Source organism: Heliconius melpomene, chromosome 9 (assembly GCF_056956725.1).
Source record: "Heliconius melpomene rosina isolate 202511_hmr_F chromosome 9, ASM5695672v1, whole genome shotgun sequence".
NCBI classification, from domain to species: domain Eukaryota; kingdom Metazoa; phylum Arthropoda; class Insecta; order Lepidoptera; family Nymphalidae; genus Heliconius; species Heliconius melpomene.
Window position 1 is genome coordinate 1,277,849 of NC_140397.1, and position 21,401 is coordinate 1,299,249.

Consider the following 21,401-nt stretch of genomic DNA (forward strand, 5'->3'; position numbering starts at 1 on the left):
TTTAATATTTTCATTAATTGTTCGAACAATGAAAAGCTGTATCTCACCTTTTCTCACATAATAGAGTAGACAGAGGTTAAACGTGAGGAACGTATTGTTAAAACATTGTTCCCCAACCCAAGCCCTTTTCAAATCATTGCATATGGAATGGCGTAATTCAACGCCACGTTTTGTCTTTCAGAGCGTACTGTTTATATTTATTTTTAAATAAGTCAGCTTTCATCTAGGCTAGAAAATATTTTAACTAGCTTCACTGGCAAGTGGAAGCAGTGACAGCCACCTAATTTCTAAAACTCATTCTGTGGTTTAACTTAATTTTTGTACTAACTAAGAATTATAAACGTTGCTTAATCTAGGTAGGCTAAGCAATTACATGTGATAATTATTTTCTCATTGAGCTTATTTTTTTATGTAATTCAAGTAAAAAATTATGGTATTTAGGACGAGGGCCCTGTGGCGGCGCAGATATAAAAAAAATATATAATAACCTGAAAACAATAATTTTAACGATAATTTCAATTTTCATTAGTATCAATATAGTTACGCAAGCCTGAACTGATATTAACTGAATAATTTTACAAACAAGCATTGATAACACTAATACCGTATATTACAAGATGTAAGTACCATGACTTAAGGGGCGTGGGAAGGGTGCATACAAAAATATAATTATCCAGTATATATGTGCGTGTCATACAAACATTTTATATGTTAATTTGTATTTAATAACAAATTGATTTTATATAATAAGGTATTCGTAATTATATATGTGGTATTAAAACTTCAATTTCATTGATTGAACTTACCACAGAGAAGAAATGAGAATAATTTAACTTCTCAGTTCTTACAACGTTGAGTTCTACCACTCTACATGCAATATCTCGAAAATGGGGCTTTCATGGAGAACGGAGTGTTTTAAAACTAGGTTACTTCTTACTTTCCTATATGAGATCCCAACCGAAATGAATCTAACAATAAAACAATCGGTTTAGTGGGATACAAGTACAAGTGGAATTGAACCAATAACCACCGCTTTTACAGTTAGATACTATACCAAGATGGTCCTCATGTATCTTATTGATAAATATAATTTATTATACAAATAGGCACTGACTGACAAGGAAAGTTAATAGATATTGATGGTGTTAAAATCATGGATGAAATATTCCAAGGAAGTTGCTACTGAAATTATGAATATGATAGATTATATTAAAATTATTTTAATTTCTTCCTATTGCTAAACAAGTTAAGTTCTGCTCCTTTTTTTTGCTTCACGCTGTATCCCGCACTTAGTAGGGTATAGGCAGAGGAAAATTCTCTTAATATTAGATTTTCTGTTTGCCATACTATGAGGAAAAAGTATGAAACTGAAGAAATAAATAGTTTCTTTTAGATTTACGCTTATCTCTTGACTTTACGAAGACGTAGACAATTTTACTTGTTGTGCTATTTTATGAGATTTAACGCACTTGTATCTAGTTGCAATTCTTTTTTTCCCAAATTCAAACTATATCCCCCATATAGTAGGGTAGGCAGAGGGGTCCTGGTGTTAACACACTCCACTCCCCGAGTGGCACAACTTGCATTTGCCTCAAATTGCCATTGCCTCAACACCAGGGCAAAAGATATTAAATATTTCATTGCATCGACTAGGAATCAAACCCAGAACCTGTCGTGTTTACAGCCCCACGCTTCTGCATCTGAGCCACGACTGGCCTCATTGCCTATTCTAACAGGGCAAAATGTAAATGCGATACTGCATAATGTTCATTAGCATATTATCTTCATAGATTTTAATGATTAAAGTGAAACATGATTTTTCATATTAAAATAACATATATTTCGAAATATTCTACTATTGCAGTACATTAGATAAATAGGTAAAGGTTGCTAACGTTAGTTGAGTAATAAAAAAATATTAAATCAGCTTCACGCTGTATAAGACACTCTGTTCCCCACTTTTACCGAATTTTTCGAGGCTTGCGTGTTGAGTGGTGGAACTCTACGCCGGGCTTTTGCCTTGGTGCAAGAGCGAAGAAATGAAAATATTAAGATATAATAATGCATTACCTCGATTGGGTTTAGATCCCACGACTGTCGTTACATCACACCCTTGAAACCCTGCGCCATGACGGTCTCTGCTGTGTAGTAATTGTAGTAGTTGAGTAGTAGTATAGTAGTAGTTATTTTTATTAATATTTAGCAATTTTTATACCCATCATTAAAATTATGATATGCATAAAAATTACTAAACACACCATACAAATAGCTATTGAAATAAATCTTTAATATAAATTACTACTATACAATGCAATAAAGTTGTGAAAGTTGGCTTATGGCTTATTGATCTTTTGACTGGAGATCAAACTGTTAAGACATCGGTCGTGAGTTCGATTATTGTCCGGTAAAAGTGATGTTATGTTGCTTATTGGATAAAACAATATTTATGTATAGCTTTGCTCGATTTATATTAATAGCCAAAAAAAGTCTGTTCTTAATTTTATACATATTATAGTAGAAATAAAAATATTAAATATTTTTATTATTCCGGGATAAAAAACAGCCAACTTCTACGTTGGTCTACCACTACTTCTATCAATGATTGAAAATTCCATAAAAACAGTTCAGCTGCTACGGAGATTAGCCCGGACAGACAGACAGAAATTTAAAATTGTTTAATTGTGTTTTAGTATCATATAAATAACTATATAATATACTACTTTTAAAAACATCAACCGTGTTTTTTTCACATTACAGACAGATATACTAATTAATTTTATTTATAGATATATATAGATAGCAGAGAAATTGTCTCCGTTATACCTTACATGTGGATGATAAAAATAAATTGTATAATTTTATTTTGCCTTCGCAGATTAAAAATAAAAAAACAGTAACAACCAAATATAGTAAACAACATTAAAAAGAAATCGACTTATTTTTAATCGAAAAATTTTCCTTAACATTTAAAAATAGCTTTACATAATAAAAATAAAAAAAAACGTGTCAAAGAAAGCAATATACCTACACTTTTAATGAAATTGGAAAGGTGAAGCAGAATGCCGTGAGTGAAATTTCGTTGACTATATTATATCTTTACTTGTTTTAGCCGTCTCGACTCCCGATATAGCCTTGACCGACCAGTATTGGTGTGATGCGCGATATATGGATACGGTGGAAATAACTTGTAATATATAGCTAGCTATAGCAGGATAGGGATTGGATCCTAGTGTTAAAACTGTCATGTCATCTGGCGGAAATTAACGCCGCTGTCTGTCTTGTTAAAGAGCAGGGATATCGTTTTAACATTCAACGCGGAAGACGTGGATTTGAAGTTTAGTGGGGGAATGCAATATTTAAATTATTATCACTTCCTCGTTTTGGTAAGTGTTGAATTTTGGAAAATGGAGAGTGATGGAGAAAACGGAGTATTATCTATTGCCACCCTAAAAAACTAAAAAAATTGTTTATTGTAAGGAATCGTACGCTTATACTTAACACTTTCAAAAAAAAATCCATACTATAACTTTCTTAACTAATATAAAATTTTAAATTTATTATAATCTGTCTATCAAATATAAAGAGATACCACCTTCAAACATAAAGCACTCTTGGCGAAATCACTTTCACCGTACAACAAGGTATCATCGTCCACGCGTTATAATGAAGAAAATGTTGCAAGCGTTATTATTATCATTATGAACATCCTTATAATGTGGAGTAATTAATTTTATTTTTCATGAGTGATTGTAAATTCGATGACTGTGGGTTTGATTCCTGCTCGGGAAATAAAAAATGCAGCCTTGAAATCTGCCTTAAAACTGAGCCTTGTGTCAAAAAGAGTTCTTTTAAATTTTTTTGCCTACTTTGCGAGGTAAAGTGGCAAGCTGAAAAAATTATATGGTTTTTCCTAAGAAATCTCCCTATCACCTGGCAGGCAGATGGAATCTAAGATTGTATATAGCCATAGACATCGCGTCTACTTTGCCATAATGACGTCACATTATCATTAAATACATTCTGTAATATTAAGTAATACTCAGTTATTTTTTATTTCAAGTTCATTTTATTACTTTTTATGTTCATTACAAATGCTGTATCTTAACACTAAATTCTCTCTGCATACTCAGTTTTGAAAAAAATCTTACTAACTTGAACCATTTAAGAGATGAGTAAATACTTATAAGGAGAGCGTTGCGTTTATTTTCGTCGCCTGTACCTAATAAGGTTACATAGGCGCTAATCTATAGGTTACATAGGCGCTAATCTATATATCTCCAAAGTATTTCGTTATACGTTAGTTAACGTCGGTCAAATTAAATAGTAGCGTTTAATATGGAAATTACTAAATCAATTATTATGAAATATCGATAATTATGGGTTTCCTTAAAATTATTTTTGTGTTTTAATTTAATAATATGCTTTGGATGTCACGTTCTTTCTTCTTTTTTGAAAAAAATATTTTGCACCATCTTGTATTCTGTATTCTGTAGGAAGCAGACTAGGCAAAGGAGACCTGGAAATCTGGTGGCTAAGACGCTCCATTCTCATTAAGATACCGTTCTCCACTTTCCGTCGACTTCTAGAGCAAAGAAAATGAAAATAGTTAATATTAGCGGCCCGTCCGCGGCTTCGCCTGCGTGAACTACGTTATTATTAATTTCTGTCTCCATGAGTGCCTACGTCCAATAAGTGACGTCCATGCAAAATTTGAGACTCCTAGAATTTGTACTAACGAAGTTTCATACAAACTTTCAACCCCAAAAACAACCCCTTAGGAGTCGGACATTACAAATTCCCGTCTTAGCGAGCACCTATGTCCTATAAGTAACTCTTATGGAAAATTTCAGATTCCTAGCACATGTAGTTTCTGAGATTTCGTGATGAGTGAGTGTCCTTTCGATTTTATATATATAGATTTAATTTTCTCGAATAGGAATCGAACCCACAAAAGTCACGTTTAAAGTTGCACAAATAATCATCATAAAATAGTTTAAAGAGAAACATATCCAACATATCTAAGTACACATTAGTCTAAATTACACTATTTTATTAATATCTACGACGACATTAAAAGAAAATCGATATATATCAAAGGCAGTGGAGCAGTGTGTCAGTGGTTCTCAATCTATATAACAAAAAGATACTTTCAAGAAATGGACCAACGAGGCCAATAGAGTGTGCGATGTGACTTCGAAATTACTCTCCAGACAAATGGGTTTTGTGAAAGGAAATATACAAAAGAAAATAGTAACTTATTATTAGACCCGTTATTTTATATATTAGTTTCTTGTTCTATATTATTTGTACGTATTATATATATGCATACATAAGTCAACCTAGTCTAGCATTGTTGTAACAAATGGTTTAAATAAAAGATAATAAATATAAAACAAGAGCTCGACGGCATGTGGGCCTATGGTAGATTTATGACTCCGAGAGAAAGTTCTATAAAAGCATTACGAGAACCCTGCTGCACATGTTGGGGCACATGAACATTTGGATGTCGATGACAATAGGCTCGCTGATTTCCGACTTCCAGGGAATTTCATATAATAACTCCATGAGAAACAAAGCATCGTGGGAAACGAGCCAAAGGGGTGGGGACACCCGAATTTGTATTAAAGCCGACCAACCTTAGGGATAAGGCAATTCCACTACCAGCACTCTTATAGTTAAGAACTAGTTTTAATAATAATTGTATTTTATTTTAATAAAATAGTTTTTAAATACAAAGTTTAAGATATTTTTACTCATACATGAAGAATTTGTTTGGTTGAACGTACTAATCTCAAGCTATGATTTCAAATTGACTTATTTTTGTTTTTTATAGTCTATGTATGCGGGAAGGATAGCTTCTTGCTCTGTTACGCACAAACTAGCATAGTCAGATTATTGGCATCACTGCACTTCCGTTCCCCACTTTTCACCGAATTCTGGAGGCATTGCGTGTTAAATGGCGCGCTGAACTGAACGCCGCGCTTTGTCACGAATTTTCTCGGGTGTTATGAAACCTCCGCCAAGATTGGCCTCAGGTCCGACCGCCAGTTTTATTATTTTCTTTTATAATCGTATAGATAATTTTAATGAGATGTCAACTTTTATAAAAACAGTTCCCTAGTTAAACAATAGCAGGGTTATGTTGCAGCGATGTTTTAGTTAGAGACTCATTAAAGTTATTTAATATTAATAATTAATATATTTCTATAACATTCTTATTATCTTTTATTACGAAATAATTACAATATAATAATGTTATAATATAATGCATGTGATCTATGTAGTAATAGACTTATATGGGAAAATCCAGTGAAAGCTTGTGAATCGATTGTTTTTATTTGTATGAAATTTTATTATCTTTGTTGCTTACTTTATGAAATATTAACGAGTTATAAAAGATATTATGTAAGTAAGTATAATAATAAATTGTGGTTTGCTCTTGATCTGGTTTTTTTACAATGAAATATTGTTTCATCAAAGCTATGAATATGTCGTGTCATATTAATTTCTATTGTTTTTTATGTTTTACACACTAAAATCACTCTTTTTTTTAACTTAACACTGAAAATCCGGTAGTGAGAGGAAACCTAGTGTTTAAAAACTCAGTTCCCCAATTTTTCAGATATTACCTATTGTGTATTGGAATTTAAAGCCGTGCTTTGTCTTCGACAAATAATTCATTACTCCGAACTGGAATCGAACTCACAACCGACGCTATGCACTCTGACGGCTTAACTTAAAAGAATACTCACATCTAATATATAAACATGTATCTTAAATTAACACATACACACACATATACATAAGTGCACACATGTATATGTACACACGCAGTTGTCGCGGCATTGATAACGATGCCGACTGTCAATTAAAATAATAAAAAAAAACATCTACAAGGATAAAGTCATACAAATCTAATATTTATTACATAAACAACGTCGCTTGGAATTTTATAGCTTAAGTATCGCGTGCGTGTAATAATCGTGTGATTTTTTTTAACTAAATAATACTGTCAAATATGTATATAGTTTTGGTGTTTTCCTTATTAATAAAAGTGTTATTTAAATAAATATGTACAGTGAAAATAATTAAAATGTATGAATTACGTTTTTTTTTTTGTTTTTTTTTTTAGTCAAGCTAATACTACTACTGAATAGCTACAGCTAATCTTGTACGTAAATAAACGTAAAATATGAATTCAAAATGTAATCTGTAAAATTGTAAAAAAAAGTTAAATAAATACTAAACCTTCTGTTAAGATTATCCTGCTTTTAATTTGGCAGAAAGTGGGAAACGGAGTGTCTCATCACTAGAAAAGTTATCTTCTGACATAAAATGTATCTATTCTACAAATACCGTGTTCTCCTATTGGGTCTATCTGTAATGTTCTTGTAAAACCAGTCGTCAGTACATATACATGTTTTACACCCGTAACGATTCTTAGTATACTAGATTTATAGGCTTTTAACCATGGTCGACCTCTTCATGTGCCCTTGGGAGCAAAGAGGTTCCACATCCACACCCAGCCTATTATTTAGCAGTGGAGATGTTGCTTAACCTAGTCTGCTGTTGTTAGACATTTGTAAATTGTGTATTGTATATTCTACTATGTAATCCTATAGCTATAAATGTTAAATGCGGCGTTGAATTCCACCACTCATCACACGATGTCTCCAGAAATCGGGAGATAATGGGAAATTGAAGTCTTAATAGGAACGAAGTTATTTAACAGTAGGTGCCAGGTTCCCTCTGTGTTCCTATTCTACGAGATATGTGGGATACATCGTGAAGTTAATACATTTTTTATTAAGGAACCTGAAGAATGCAAGTTAATTACTTCCACACTTAGCAAGAAAGTTGTAAACACGATGTTAGAGGAAGGAAATATTTATGAATCCAGTCAATATAATAATTACGACATAGCTTAACCGATAGTTCCTGTTAAATGAAAGTAGTTTGACAACTTGTGGACGAAGTAAATCTAAATATAACGACTTACATGACTTCGTAAAAAAATCTCCCTTTTGCTATTTTACTTAAATATATTAGTCGGTTGGTAAAATTGTTCACCCAAAAAATAATATTGCTTAATGTATGAATACAACCAAAGAAATTATTTTTAATTACTATTACCAAAGAAATTATTTTTAATTTTAATTGTGGAAACTGAAAGGGAATTTGTTTCAATAATGGTTTCTTTAAATTCAAATCACACTGCGTTGAATTCTGTTAAACTGTAATATATATGTACAATCATATTTAATATGATTATTTTAGCTTCACTCTGTATCCTGGCTAAGCAGAGGGAACCTAGTGTTGTGTCTATTCATCACTTTTTAAGACATTGCGTGTTGCACGCCCGCACCGCCCACACTGTCTTAATAGAAGAGCATGGAAATGAAAATTATTAGTTTCATCAGGGTGGGAATCAAGCTCACAACCGTATGCTTACAATTATAATCGGTTTCCCTGCGCCATGAGGGTATCTTTTATTTGCTTATAGATATGTACTTACCTACTCAAGCTGAAGCAAAAAAAATAACACTAAGAAATACCCATATCCTATATCTTATAAAACAAAGTCGCTTTTTGTGTCTGTCTGAACTTTCTAACTCTTCTTCTTCTAAACCACCCAACGGATTTGGATGCGGTTTTCACTATTAGGTCGAGTATTTCTCAGGGAAGGTTTATATATAGTTTTTTATTTGTACATTCTTATGTAAATTAACATAAATACGATAAATGTGTATAAAGTCCTACCCGCTGAGACACTTTGGCGCATGCGCTGCTTTAATGGTAAATACTACATGAAAAAAATGTACTGGAGTATTGTTCCTCTTAATAAGATCTACAAAAAAGTCCGCGAGAGCATATTCGTATCTTTTAAGAATAACGTGTAGTGATCATATTTCTGTCTAAAAATAGTAATTTCAATATATTTTTTATTGTGAGGGATATTTTTCCATAATGGTATTAATCCTTATCCTTTAAAATACTTTATTAAATTTCTACGTTAAACGAAGACAAAATTTGCTTTTTACACTATTTCGAAATTGCGAATAGTTTTAGAGAAAAACGCATTTAATTATTGACACATCACGCCGTTCACACATCAGCTGTATCGAATCAAGTTTCACATATCCCTTAGTCTCAGCATATAAATAAGTATATTAGTTACGTTGGCCATTTAATGTAGATCAAAACTGTCTTTTCTGTTTTTCATTTTAATAATTACTTTAGAAGTTGTTACAATATCAAAAAATCCTTGCTGCGAAACGCGCCTCGCGACGTTATGCTTATACAAGCGAGTCCGCCGCGCCCACCTGCCTTACACGTGTCAGTGGTTCAGTGGTAGAATGCTCGCCTGCCACGCGGGCAGCCCGGGTTCAATTCCCGGCCGATGCATTCTATTTAATTTTCGTCACAGGCAGCCACGTAGTTCTTGCTTTTCATCAGGGACAGAATACGCTCTTCAGCATTAACCACAAGCTCAAAAAAAAAACCCGCCTGCCTTTATAGCAACGAAGATTTAGATGCGTTTGCACGTATTGGATAATTCGAGTTGAATGTATTATTTAATGTCATTTAACTATCTAAAAATAGTAATTTAAATATATTTTAATAAGTACTTGAAAAGATTAGTATCACAGATATAAAATTACGGTACCTACTAAAAAATCCTTGCTGTGTAAAACAATTGGAAAATCCTTATTGAAACTACGAAAATGCGGGTTGCATTAGGGTTTAATTAATATTCACATTATCTTTTAAGTGCTTTGCAAACATACATTATATGAATAATCCAGTATTAAAAGCGGGCGAAGCCGCAATAGGGTCGCTAGTATAATTATATAAACATTCTCAATAAAGAATTTTATTAAAATAACATGAAAGATCCGTTTAAAATAGTTCATACGGTCATCGTGTATTTTGAAAGTGCTGCCGGCCTTGCGATTGCCGACACGTTCGAGCTTTGCTGAGAACGTGCAAACTGTGGATATGGAATTACATCAAACTGTGACGTAGTACGTACAAGTGATGGACGGATAGACAACTAGACCACTTAGAATTAGACTTTATGTTAATGATATAAAATGGTATGTTAATTACAAAATTATAATAATTGATTTATTTATATTTGATTGGTTTTTTTAAATTTAGACGAGGTGCGGCGTAGAGTTCCGTCACCAACACATACGTACGACGTATACGTAACAAATTCGAGAAGCTAGTACAAATCGGATTGTCTTGACTCAAAGTTCTCTGTGCTTATCATGCTTATTATGTATTGAAGTGTGAATTTAAATTAAAATTATATATTTTTTTTCCTTATATTAAATATATTTTAGATATATATTCATGTAAGTCTGTTGCCAAATCTCAGCAGTATAGGCGGCGTCTGTGACGCTGTTAAGTATGTACTTCGTCAAAATTGACAAGAATGCAATTGTGAATCAAATTATTATTATTATTATTTCTATAATATTAAATATTCTATATTAGAGAAAATGACACCATTGTAAATGTGTATAGGAAAGACGCTCGTTGATGTCTTTTCTATGGGAAAATGTTATTGTTTATATTTCATAGTTTTCGCGTTACGTTTGATCACTATAATATATAAAAATATATCATAATAAATTATTTATGATTTATTACGTTTCTTTAGTTAAGTAAAAAAATCTTTTGTTTGACAACGCCAGTAACTTTCACAGGTTATTACGCATTTACTATTACACTTATGTAGTTAGAAATATCATTTGACAAAAACGAGACAGGTAGGTAGTGGGTTCAATTACCACTCGAGGAAATGAAATATTTAATATTTTAATATCCTCGCTCTGGTAACTGATAAGACGCGGTGTTAAGATCTGCCACTGGCTTGATGGGAACGGAGTTCCTTAACACTACGTTCCCAGGTTTCCTCTGCCTCTGCCGATAAAAAATGACAAAATATATACAACTCTATTTATTTCGTAAACATTATTAGAATTCCATGTGGGTATCGCTCGTGGCCTCCAGTGGTAAGGCTATCTACACGAGAACTATTTTGGTCAAAACCACTATTTATTTAATGTGGATTGGAGCTATTAAACACTATTATATGGTTACGTACCTAGTTTAAACATTTATAAATGTAGACTAAATATTCTAAATTTTTAGTTACATATAGAACAAGAAAAAGAATGTGAGTATAGACTCGGTACGTTGTACGTTCGATTCTTGCTTGAAAAAATGAAATATATAATATTTTCATTTTCTCGCTCTGATAACGAAGCAAGGGGTGGGGTTGAGTTTCATTTAAATATACAAAATAAACGTGAGATACTTATCCGGTTTTTATAAGTTCACTTAGAGAATAGTAAGTCAGAAAAATTATATAGAACATTCGACTCTTCACAGAAATAAATACTGAAGCAAAAAACAGTATAACATATATTATGGTATTTCAAAACGACAACATAACTTAATATAACTTTTTTAGACTTTCCTAAAAAAATAACAAGGCTTTTTTGTTTTCTTTTACCTACTAAAGCGGAGAACTGAACCCACAATTATAGTACTTAAATAATGACAGTCAAATACTCTACTACATCACGACTACCGCCTCAATGCAATACTATATATGAGATATTAAAAATGTTACTTTCTACTCGCATCCAAGTAATAAAGTATACACGAAAGGAATATTAAACAAGCCATTTTTAATATCTCAATTGCTCTACATACGTCATGGTTACAAAGAAATAAAAGAAAGGTCGTTACGGTTTTATTGTTATTGATTGATGTACAGACGTAAGCGGCTACAATTATAGTGTAGGCAAAGAAAGTTTTCAAATACTAGTATAGAAAATTATTGTATTAGATTTCTTGTATTAGAATTTAGATAGCAGATATTTACTAAAACAATGTTATACTATTTTTTACAAATATATACTTAAATATTGTATTGTAAAGGCGATGCTCGTGGGATCGATTTCCATTTAGAGGGAATTAGTTATTTTATTTCTTCGCTCTGTTAAGACAAGGCGTGACGTTAAGTTCTATAGATTGCAATTCAACGTGCAATGTCTCAAATTTGAAAGATTCTTGACATTAAGTTCCCTCTGCCTTCCCTGACTAAAAAATGTATGGAAAAGGAAATAACATCGTAATACATTACTAGGCTTTCTATATTAAAACCAATTATGTCGAATAAAGGAGTGTATAAACGATAATTTCTAAAGAAGCACAGCACATTGTCGTGAAAACAGTTTCATAAATTAGAAACTAGACAAAAGTGCATAAGGTCAGCAGCATGGCTGTCGTATTTCATATACGTTTATAGCTAAAGCGTGAGTTGATCTTTGGTAATACCCACCTTTTAACTTTAACTATCTGTAATCAATGATGTAGAGGCTTCTTCGGAGTTACATTTTACGAGAATAGTTCTTATAAAAAATGTTATTGTTTCGATAGTTTAGTAGCTCTTTTTGTATATGTAAAATTAAACATTAGACTATTATAGCGCCGTAGGTACAAATATGACTAATTTATATCTGTAGTAGATTCCAATTCCATTCGAGAGAAAGGATTGCTTTCTTTTTCCTCATGGATTTGGGTTTTACCACTCAAGGTATTGCAACGTCTTGTGTCTGTGTGGAAAGTGGGTGGGTCATATAGTTCACATTAGATTTTTTACCCATCTCATTTCATTAGAGTTTTTAGAGTCTTTATTTTTCATTTCGGATCATACATAAGACCTTTTCCTAAGACATAAACATGAGTCGTTTTAAACATTTAAAATTAACTTATAGCGTAAAGTATTTCATATTTTGAAAATAGGGGGCAAGTGACAATTCTATGTAATACTAAAAGTACTATATTACTAAAGGAGCACAAACTACAATCAAGGTTTCATTAGTATATCCACTCTATATTAAACTATTGTAGTAACACAGACCTAATGACAGATCAATAATAAACAACTCCATTCACAAGCAATCACGATAAATAGTGCGTGAAAAATTATACTATTTCATATAAATGTCTCCATTCAGGGTAAAGAAATTGTAACATACATACAAACATTGCGTAAGAGAACATCATCACAAAACGATTAACATCCTTCGTTGGACTTAGAGTGGCCTAGTGAGGTATATCTATATAGGTAATATACTGAAAGTAAATAAGTTTGATTATATATTATTTTTATTTAATTTTTAATTTCACGCTATATCCACACATAGCTGGGTGGGTAGAGGGAACCTGGGAACCTAGTGTTAAGATATACCGTAGAGGCATTGCGTGTTGAGTGACGGAATTCAAACGTTACGTTACCTTTACCTCGTTACCAGTGTGAGTAAATTAAAATATTAATATTTAATTTCCTCCAGCCATCAGTATTCGGCAAAAAGTGGGGTAAGGAGTGTCTTAACTCTGGGCACCCTCTGCCTACCCTGCTACATGCGGCATGATTTGATTAGGTTTTGAATAATAGAAAATAGAGCGATTTGTCTTAAAGCTCTCAACACTGCCCTTTTGAATATTAAATCAAATATGGTAAGCCAATTTAAATGCGTGCTGCCTAAGACGGTAATAGCGGACTTCTTTAGAAATATGTTAATCGTTTTAGTTCTATAAATGCCATGGCATATCAATAAAAATGTATTATAAAAAAGTTGAAAATATTAATAAATACATATATACCGATAGAATATAAATCTATTTTCCTGTTACCATCGTACCGTCGACAGCAAAAACAGTTTTTTTAATATATTTGGTACATATAATACCTATTCGTTACCATTGGATATTTTAACATAAGTAACTTGGTCGTAGCTGGTATTATTCTTCGGCTATGAAATACAAAATAAGTTTAAGCGAACGAAGCCGCATTTGAGTCTCTAGTATGTAAACATAATACTTGAGATGCGTGTAGAAAACAGCGTGACAAATGAGCATAGAGCAATTTTTCACGTCAATATGTTTAACATCGCTACTAGCTGACCACGCGTGACGGGCACTTTCTCACGTGAAAACGAAAGTGACGACCGCTTATTAAATCATGTATGTTATGCTGATCGGATATTTGTTCCTTTCGTGTCACTATTTTTATTTTCAAGCAATAGTATATATATATCAGTACAATTTAAAACAATTTAACATTTAGCTATATAGCGTGAAAGCAAGAGGAAATTAGTGATAAAACGCTCCCATTTATTGACGTTGCTTATTGAGGTGGCAGAACTCTACGTCGCGCTTCATCTAGCAGGGTAGAACACAATATTCCAGCTCTGATAAAGAAGGCAATGTCTTGACTTACGCCACTAAATGCCTCGAAAAATTAAGCCAAATGTGAGAATAATGTAATTCTTCTATCGTGCTATCCTGAAAAAAGTGGGAAGCTCTCCTTTTTATCCTCTATCTATCTCTATCTCCTTCATTATAATAACACTTCTACTTACACCTCATCTTGCTGTATGAACCATATAATGCATAAGGAAACCAATAAGCGGATTTTCACTAAAGCTAAAGAAAGCTGGTTACCGATAAACAATAGCTAATAGAAAACAGAAACGCGATACGTAAATCACTCGCTTATACACGATTGCTGTCTAAATTGTGATAAAAAAACACTTTTCCTCTAACTTTAACTACTTATTATAGAACAATACAATGTTGAGAATCGATTGGACGTGGAAACGGATTTTACGCCAATTTACTCACGGTTATGTAATATGGTATAACCTATAGGGGTTTTTTGCAGCTTCATGCAACAGGGTAGACATAGGGAGCCTAGTGTTGAGACACTCCGCTTCCCACTTTCCGCTGAATTCTAAAGGTATTGCGTATTTAGTGACAAAATTTAAAGTCGCTCTTTGCCTTAGTACCAGAGCGAAGAAATATTAGAGAATTCTACACAAGCCGATTCGAGAAAACGAAAAATATAATATTTTCATTTCTTAGCTCATGTACCAAGGCAAAGAGCGGCGTTAAATTCCGTCGCTCAACTAGCAATGTCTCCAGAATTCGGCGAAAAGTGTGTAACACAAGTGTCTTAATGGGAATCCAGTGTCTTAAAGGGAATCCATTGTTTTAATACAGTTTCTAAATCAGATAATTAAATAATTAAAAAAAATATATAATTCATAATAACTTGCCGTTGAAACATAGACAAAGCAAACGACAGAGGCTGTTAGAAGCCTATTACGGTACTTATTGCATTATATTACTTAAGTCTACCCACAAAGGAAGACTGAAATGGAACTTACCCAACGAGCATGGTCAATGGAGGTAATTTTTTGAATGGTATTTCGTAAACAAGGATGTGATTGTGCTTACACATTTACATATTATATTACTCTGTGTTGTTTTGTAATAGTCATATACGATTCTTTTAATATTTTCAAATTGTAGTTAAAATGGTTATTTTTTTTTGTTATGTATCCGAGTTGTTAATTACCTTCAGAACTCAACTGAAATTAAAATGAAATTCCACAGTGGGATTCGAATGCACAAACATCGCGTTAAAGTCACACTCTGTGCCGCTGCGCCATGACGGCACTAGGTTCTAAATGTTTTCTCTGCTGTGCGGGAAAAAGCGTGAAGCTGCTAATATTGCTTGTACATATCCTAATTAACCAGATTTCGTTATGTACATTATACTTATATAATACCGGCAATTTGATATGTTTCATAATATAATCGAAGGTAACAAGAAGGTGACGAATGTTTTAACAAAAATCGCAGCTTTGAGTTCCACCACTCAACATGCAATGTCTCAAAAATTTGGTGGAAAGTGGGAAACGGAGTGTTTTAACACTAGGTTCTCTCTGCTTACCCTTATATATGCGGGATAAGGTTAAGATAAGCTTGAAAGAAACAATTAACATGTTTTTAAGTGTTATTCCTGTATATTCTAAAAACTGATAACTTGATTAGTTAGAGCGCTTGAAGGTACGCGCGGGTTAGGGTCCCGCTACGGTCAATATTTTTTACGTTTTCTTAAAATATTGGCTAAAATTAACGACAAGATTAGGCTTCATTTCTAGAATCTAAACAAAATATAGAAAGTGTTACCTCCTTTATTATTAAGTGACTCAGGCCGTCATTTTGATTGATGTAACTTTCACACTAACTTATGATTTAGAGAACAAAACATTCATAATAAAATAGCCATAATTTTTTCATATTATTATTTTATATTTAAACTAGTGATTGTGTTTTTCCAGTTCTCGTTTCTTTTTTGCCTAACTTAGTGTTAACACGGCGTTAGCCACTTTCAGCGGAAAGTGGCGGACGACAACGCCGAAGATAATGCTACGTAATATAATTATATTAATATTAGTGGGCCCGGACGCGGCTACGCCCGCGAAAATATAAGCCTAAATTTAAAAAAGTTAAAAAATAATAATAAGTGGAGATTTATTATTAGAAAAAATATCTGAGTAACCGAAATGAACAAACAAAAGAAGTAAAAGTAACTAAAGGAAATTCTTAATATTAGAAAAAGTACCTAAAGATTGCCGTGCGCGCGTACTAAACATTTTTCTATATTAAATAATTATTAATTTTTGCGAACAATATTAAATAAAATCCCAAATTATTAAAATTACGATATTTTAAGTGTATAACATCGGTATAGATAACCGAACTGAGACAAATTAATTATAAGCAGCAAATAATTACATAAAAAATAATAGTAATTCATAATTAATAATTAGAAAATATATAAAAATTTACAAAATCATCTGCCCGTTCCCGTCGGTCATACTCATACTATACCACGCGTAGGCTAGGTCATTTGGAATCAGTGATATCTTTATTATTTATTACAATGTTATACAGTAAACTATAATTTCCATCTAGATAAAATGCTAAAAGCGACTATTATATTTATTTTCATAAGGATGAATTTGATATTATAGAAATCATCTAATTTTTGTTAATGTATACAAATCTATATCGGCGCGCGCCATGTACGCATTAAGCAAACTCACTTTGGGTGACGTTTTCTTAAAACAACAAACTTTGCAAGCCGTTGCTTAGCAACGCGTAGCGACGATTGTTATTAACATGGCGGAATAAATTGCTTGTCAAATTAATTATTTTAATATATTGATATATATCGAAAATATTACAAATATGAGAAAAAAAAAGTATCCTATGTTCATCCCGGGACCCTCAAGTATCTCTATATGAGTATTTTATTACAATTAAATTAGCGGTTTGGCCCTGATTGCGTAAAGGACAGACAGACAGACAGACAGACAGACAGGCAGACAGACAGACAGAGTTACTTTCGAATTTATAATATAAGTATGGATTAATATATATTTTTATTTATATAAATATTAATATATATTTTTTATAGTAGAAAAAGTAAAGAGGTCGTCATAGTGCAGCGTCACAATAATGCGACTGCAAAAGCGGCGGTTGTGGATTTAATGACCACTTGGGAGAATGAAATGTTTAATATTTTCGATAAGAATAAATAATCTTATCTGCTACTTCACATCTCATAAAATAACATGTAAAGGTCAAATTCTTTAAGTAGCAAAAAGAAGAAAAAAGGTCACACAATGATACCATAATATATAATTTTTATAATATATATTTAATTAAAAAACATTTACAGAGCAGGTTTTAGATCATTCTCGGACGTGACATATAAGTGCGTAATATTTGCAATCTATTATGCAGTAAGGTCAGCATGAAAATGTAAATAACAATAAAATAATTTATTGTTTAGGTACAAACACAATTGTATTGTACCTTGTACCTATTGTAATTTTTTGTATTATTTTATTAATATATTTGTTATGTGCACTGCTCTATCATTTAGTTAGTGATTACACTTTTCTTTTTCTATAACAAAGACTAATACTATTTTGTAATAGAAAAAGAAAATTAAAAAATCAGCTTCACGTTGTATAATGTTCTCAACTTTCGGCTAAATTCTGGAGGCATTGTATATTGAGAGGCGGAACTCAACGCCGTCTTTTGCCTCGATAGCAGAGCGAGGAAATGGATTTGTAAATTTTAAATAAATATTTCTTCGAGTGGGGTACTATCAACTCTTTGTAATTGACTGACAAAATTGATAAAATAAAAATGTTAAAAGAAAGATATAATCTAAACCATCCTCAATTTTCTATCCTAGTCGTGTCATTTACTTGAAGATGACGCACGGTATTACAAAACACCTATTCTACATAATTTGCTGACCCTACCTAACCTAGTAAGTGGGACCTTTCTCCACGCATCCGGCAGCGACCGGTCGTTGATTCACAATTCGATGCTTGACCGTCCAGGACGTTGACCGGGGAAAGTGTCGGTAGTGTGATGACAAAATTGTATTATAATATATAGATAGAGTTTAGTCATAATCTTATATGTGATATGAAATGAAAAGTTTTATTATAGAGAGTGAAATTGAATATCTTAGAATATTCTGTTGTTTATAAGTGTTTGTTACATAGATTAGAAATGTAAAGATATATTTATTTTTATGTTTTTGTTTATTGTTATTCTTATATGTAAAATGGACGTATTATTTTATTTATTTGTAAGAAAAGTTTTTAATAAGTATTTAAGTCTACTCTCGTGTTTAAAATGAAAAAAAATTATGAAAGGTAATAATTTTGTTGAGGCCAGTCGTAAAAAATATACATTTTTATTTCTAATTAACATTTTCATAGACACATATATTTATAGCTTTTTACACTACAATTGAGGAAGGTTAATAATATTAAGGTAACTGACCTTACTATTTACCTTCCAATTAAAATAACCAAATACGTCAGATCGCGTGGCAATGCGCAGGACGAGGTGAAATCTAGGCCGACTCAGATCCTGGACTTTCGTAACGCGCGTATAACGGAACACAATAGTTAATGTTCGGAGTAATTAGATAAAGGGCTCGAGGGTCAACGGTACTACATTACTAAATACTTGCTAATAAATTATTAATGTAATTTATAGTTGTAGAATTTTTTTTTTTTTCAATTTATGGACGTTTCATTATACGTACATTATCTTGCAGGTAGTAGAGTATGCAAAGATATTTTGACACTCTTTTCTCTTCTTTACACGCGAATTCGAGATACTACTTGTCGATTAACGTAAGTCTATGCCAAAAAAAGAGAGATTTTATCAGAGTGAGGAAATAATTCCTTTTCCCTCATAGCTCACAACTAGTGTAAATTAAGATTTAGCAACAGAATACTATAATATTAGAAATATAGAACATTCATTTATATTTTTTTACATAAAAAAGAAGTAGCTAAGTAGCCAGATTAGATCTCTTGTGTCTCTTATATATTGCATATATGAATATACATATGTATATATATACCTTGGGTAAGTCTTACGTTTATATCGTTTATACGGCGAAAGTGCTAAGTGTGTGACTGCCTTTATTGTAGCTTTTACTATTAGCATATCTGTACAAAGAGTTTTACAAAGTTTCACTAGTCGCTAGACATTCATCTTAACACAATCTCAATACAATATCCTATTGTTTTGTTTTTAGTTAATTGCATTTTTTTAATTAACGATTTTGTGAATCTATACATTAAACTTTTTCATTACTGGGTACAACGCCGTTCAAATCGTTGGGGTCCCAATGATATGTGAAAGGCTTGACACTTGCCATAGAGACGTCTCGTCTGCGTTCTCTACAGCATTTATCATGGGAGTATTCTGGGGAATTATTTGACCTGTTACCTGCCGCCGAATTAAAAACGCACAGACTGCTGGACTTACTAACTTGAAATTTGGTATACACATAGGTAAATTAAGATAGAAAAGCTTTAAGAAAGGAGAGCTTGAAATTCCTGGGAGAGAACTTGAATTTCCTCGTCCTTAGGAGAGCATTGATCATTTATACATCTTAAACTCTATGCTCACGAAGTTGAGTGTGGTGACTAGTTGTAATATAAAATGCTTAATTTTCAATAAAACTCTTAAAAAATATATTTTTTATTATAATTTTTTTATATTAAGTTATAACTTAAAGTCATATTTACAGAATAAATAAATATTTTGTGTTTTTCACAGAAGTCGCACAGCCGCTATGTGTTCTCGAGTCAGACTTCGGATTCAAAATAAACTGTGCCTTCAAAAAAGCTGGATTGTTCCGGGTGCGGAATCTTGGAGGGATCAAAGCTCATGCTAGCTTAGGTAAGAAGATATAGATATATTACTATGCTAAGTATAGGTATACTAGCGGCCCGCTCGCGGTTACACCCGCGTGAGCTATGTTATTATTAATGGATGTCTCCATGACTACGTCCTAGTGACGTCTATGCCAAATTTGAGACTATTAGCAATTGTCGTAACGAAGTTTCATACAAACTTTCGACCCCAAAAACAACCCTTTAGAAGTCGAATATTGCAAATTCCCGTCTTAGCGAGCACCTACATCCTATAAGTAACTCCTATGCAAAATTTGAGATTCCTAGCACATGTAGTTTCTAAGATTTCGTGATGAGTGAGTGACCTTTCGATTTTATATATATAGATAGAAGCCATTATGGCGCAGTGAGACAGCGTGTGACTGTAATAGTAAAAGCGATAGTTATGGGTTCGACTATTAAAAAGGAGTGATTATTTTATTCAACGATTATATTTATTATTAGTATAGCAATCTTGTTTTTTAATTTTGCTTCTGAATCTTCTATCTAACAAAAGTGATTGGTAAGAAAGGTGGAGGTTAATTTCGGAGAACTAGACAGTGTCGACGATAATAGAAGAAAGTTATGAATGATTACCTACCGCTAGGTTGATGACTATGGACGAGGCCAGAGAGGCACACCCGTTAGGGATACAGCGTAAAAAATAAAAATATGTATATAAAATAATAAAATTTCCATGACCTGGCACTATAAATTTACTATGTTTTTATATGTAGGTGCGTGACCACTTGCATCACAATTTAATTATGACTTATTCAAAAACGACTTAAATATTTAATAGATATTACTCAAACAAATTAGGGGTAATGATGTATTATCGTTAGCAATGTAAGAGCTGAGACAGAGTTGGTAATCATTTCTAATTACTTCATTTTGTTAATGTTCTCCATAGTTAGATATTATTATTATTTTGGGATTTTATTTTATACTAGCGGCCTCTTATCAGCCGTCAAAAAATTATTGAATTAAACAATTGTACAAAAATAACTGCTTTCAGCAATTAGCAATTTTGACGAACAACATATTTTAATTTAAAATTTGAATACATATTTATATGTACCTATATGTTAGTGACCGCGACGGTTCTGCGCTAGCTCTTTGAACCTTGTTATATAATAAATATTATTTTGATATATATTTTTTACTTGCATATTGTAATAAAAATATATTTAAGGGCGCTTGTATTGAAGCTAAATTACTATTTGTATGAAATAAAATTGG

The 21,401-nt window shown here is 32.3% G+C and overlaps 1 protein-coding gene across 2 annotated transcripts in view; it reads left to right on the forward strand.

Annotated features, from left to right (window-relative positions):
- Positions 1-21,401, forward strand: part of mtg (mind the gap) — a 51,217-nt gene that overhangs the window by 23,847 nt on the left and 5,969 nt on the right. For both annotated transcript variants that reach the window (XM_085190077.1, XM_085190078.1), the window contains exon 2: positions 20,044-20,166. In XM_085190077.1, the coding sequence (XP_085046203.1) occupies positions 20,044-20,166 (123 nt within the window). The remainder of the gene's footprint in view (positions 1-20,043; positions 20,167-21,401) is intronic.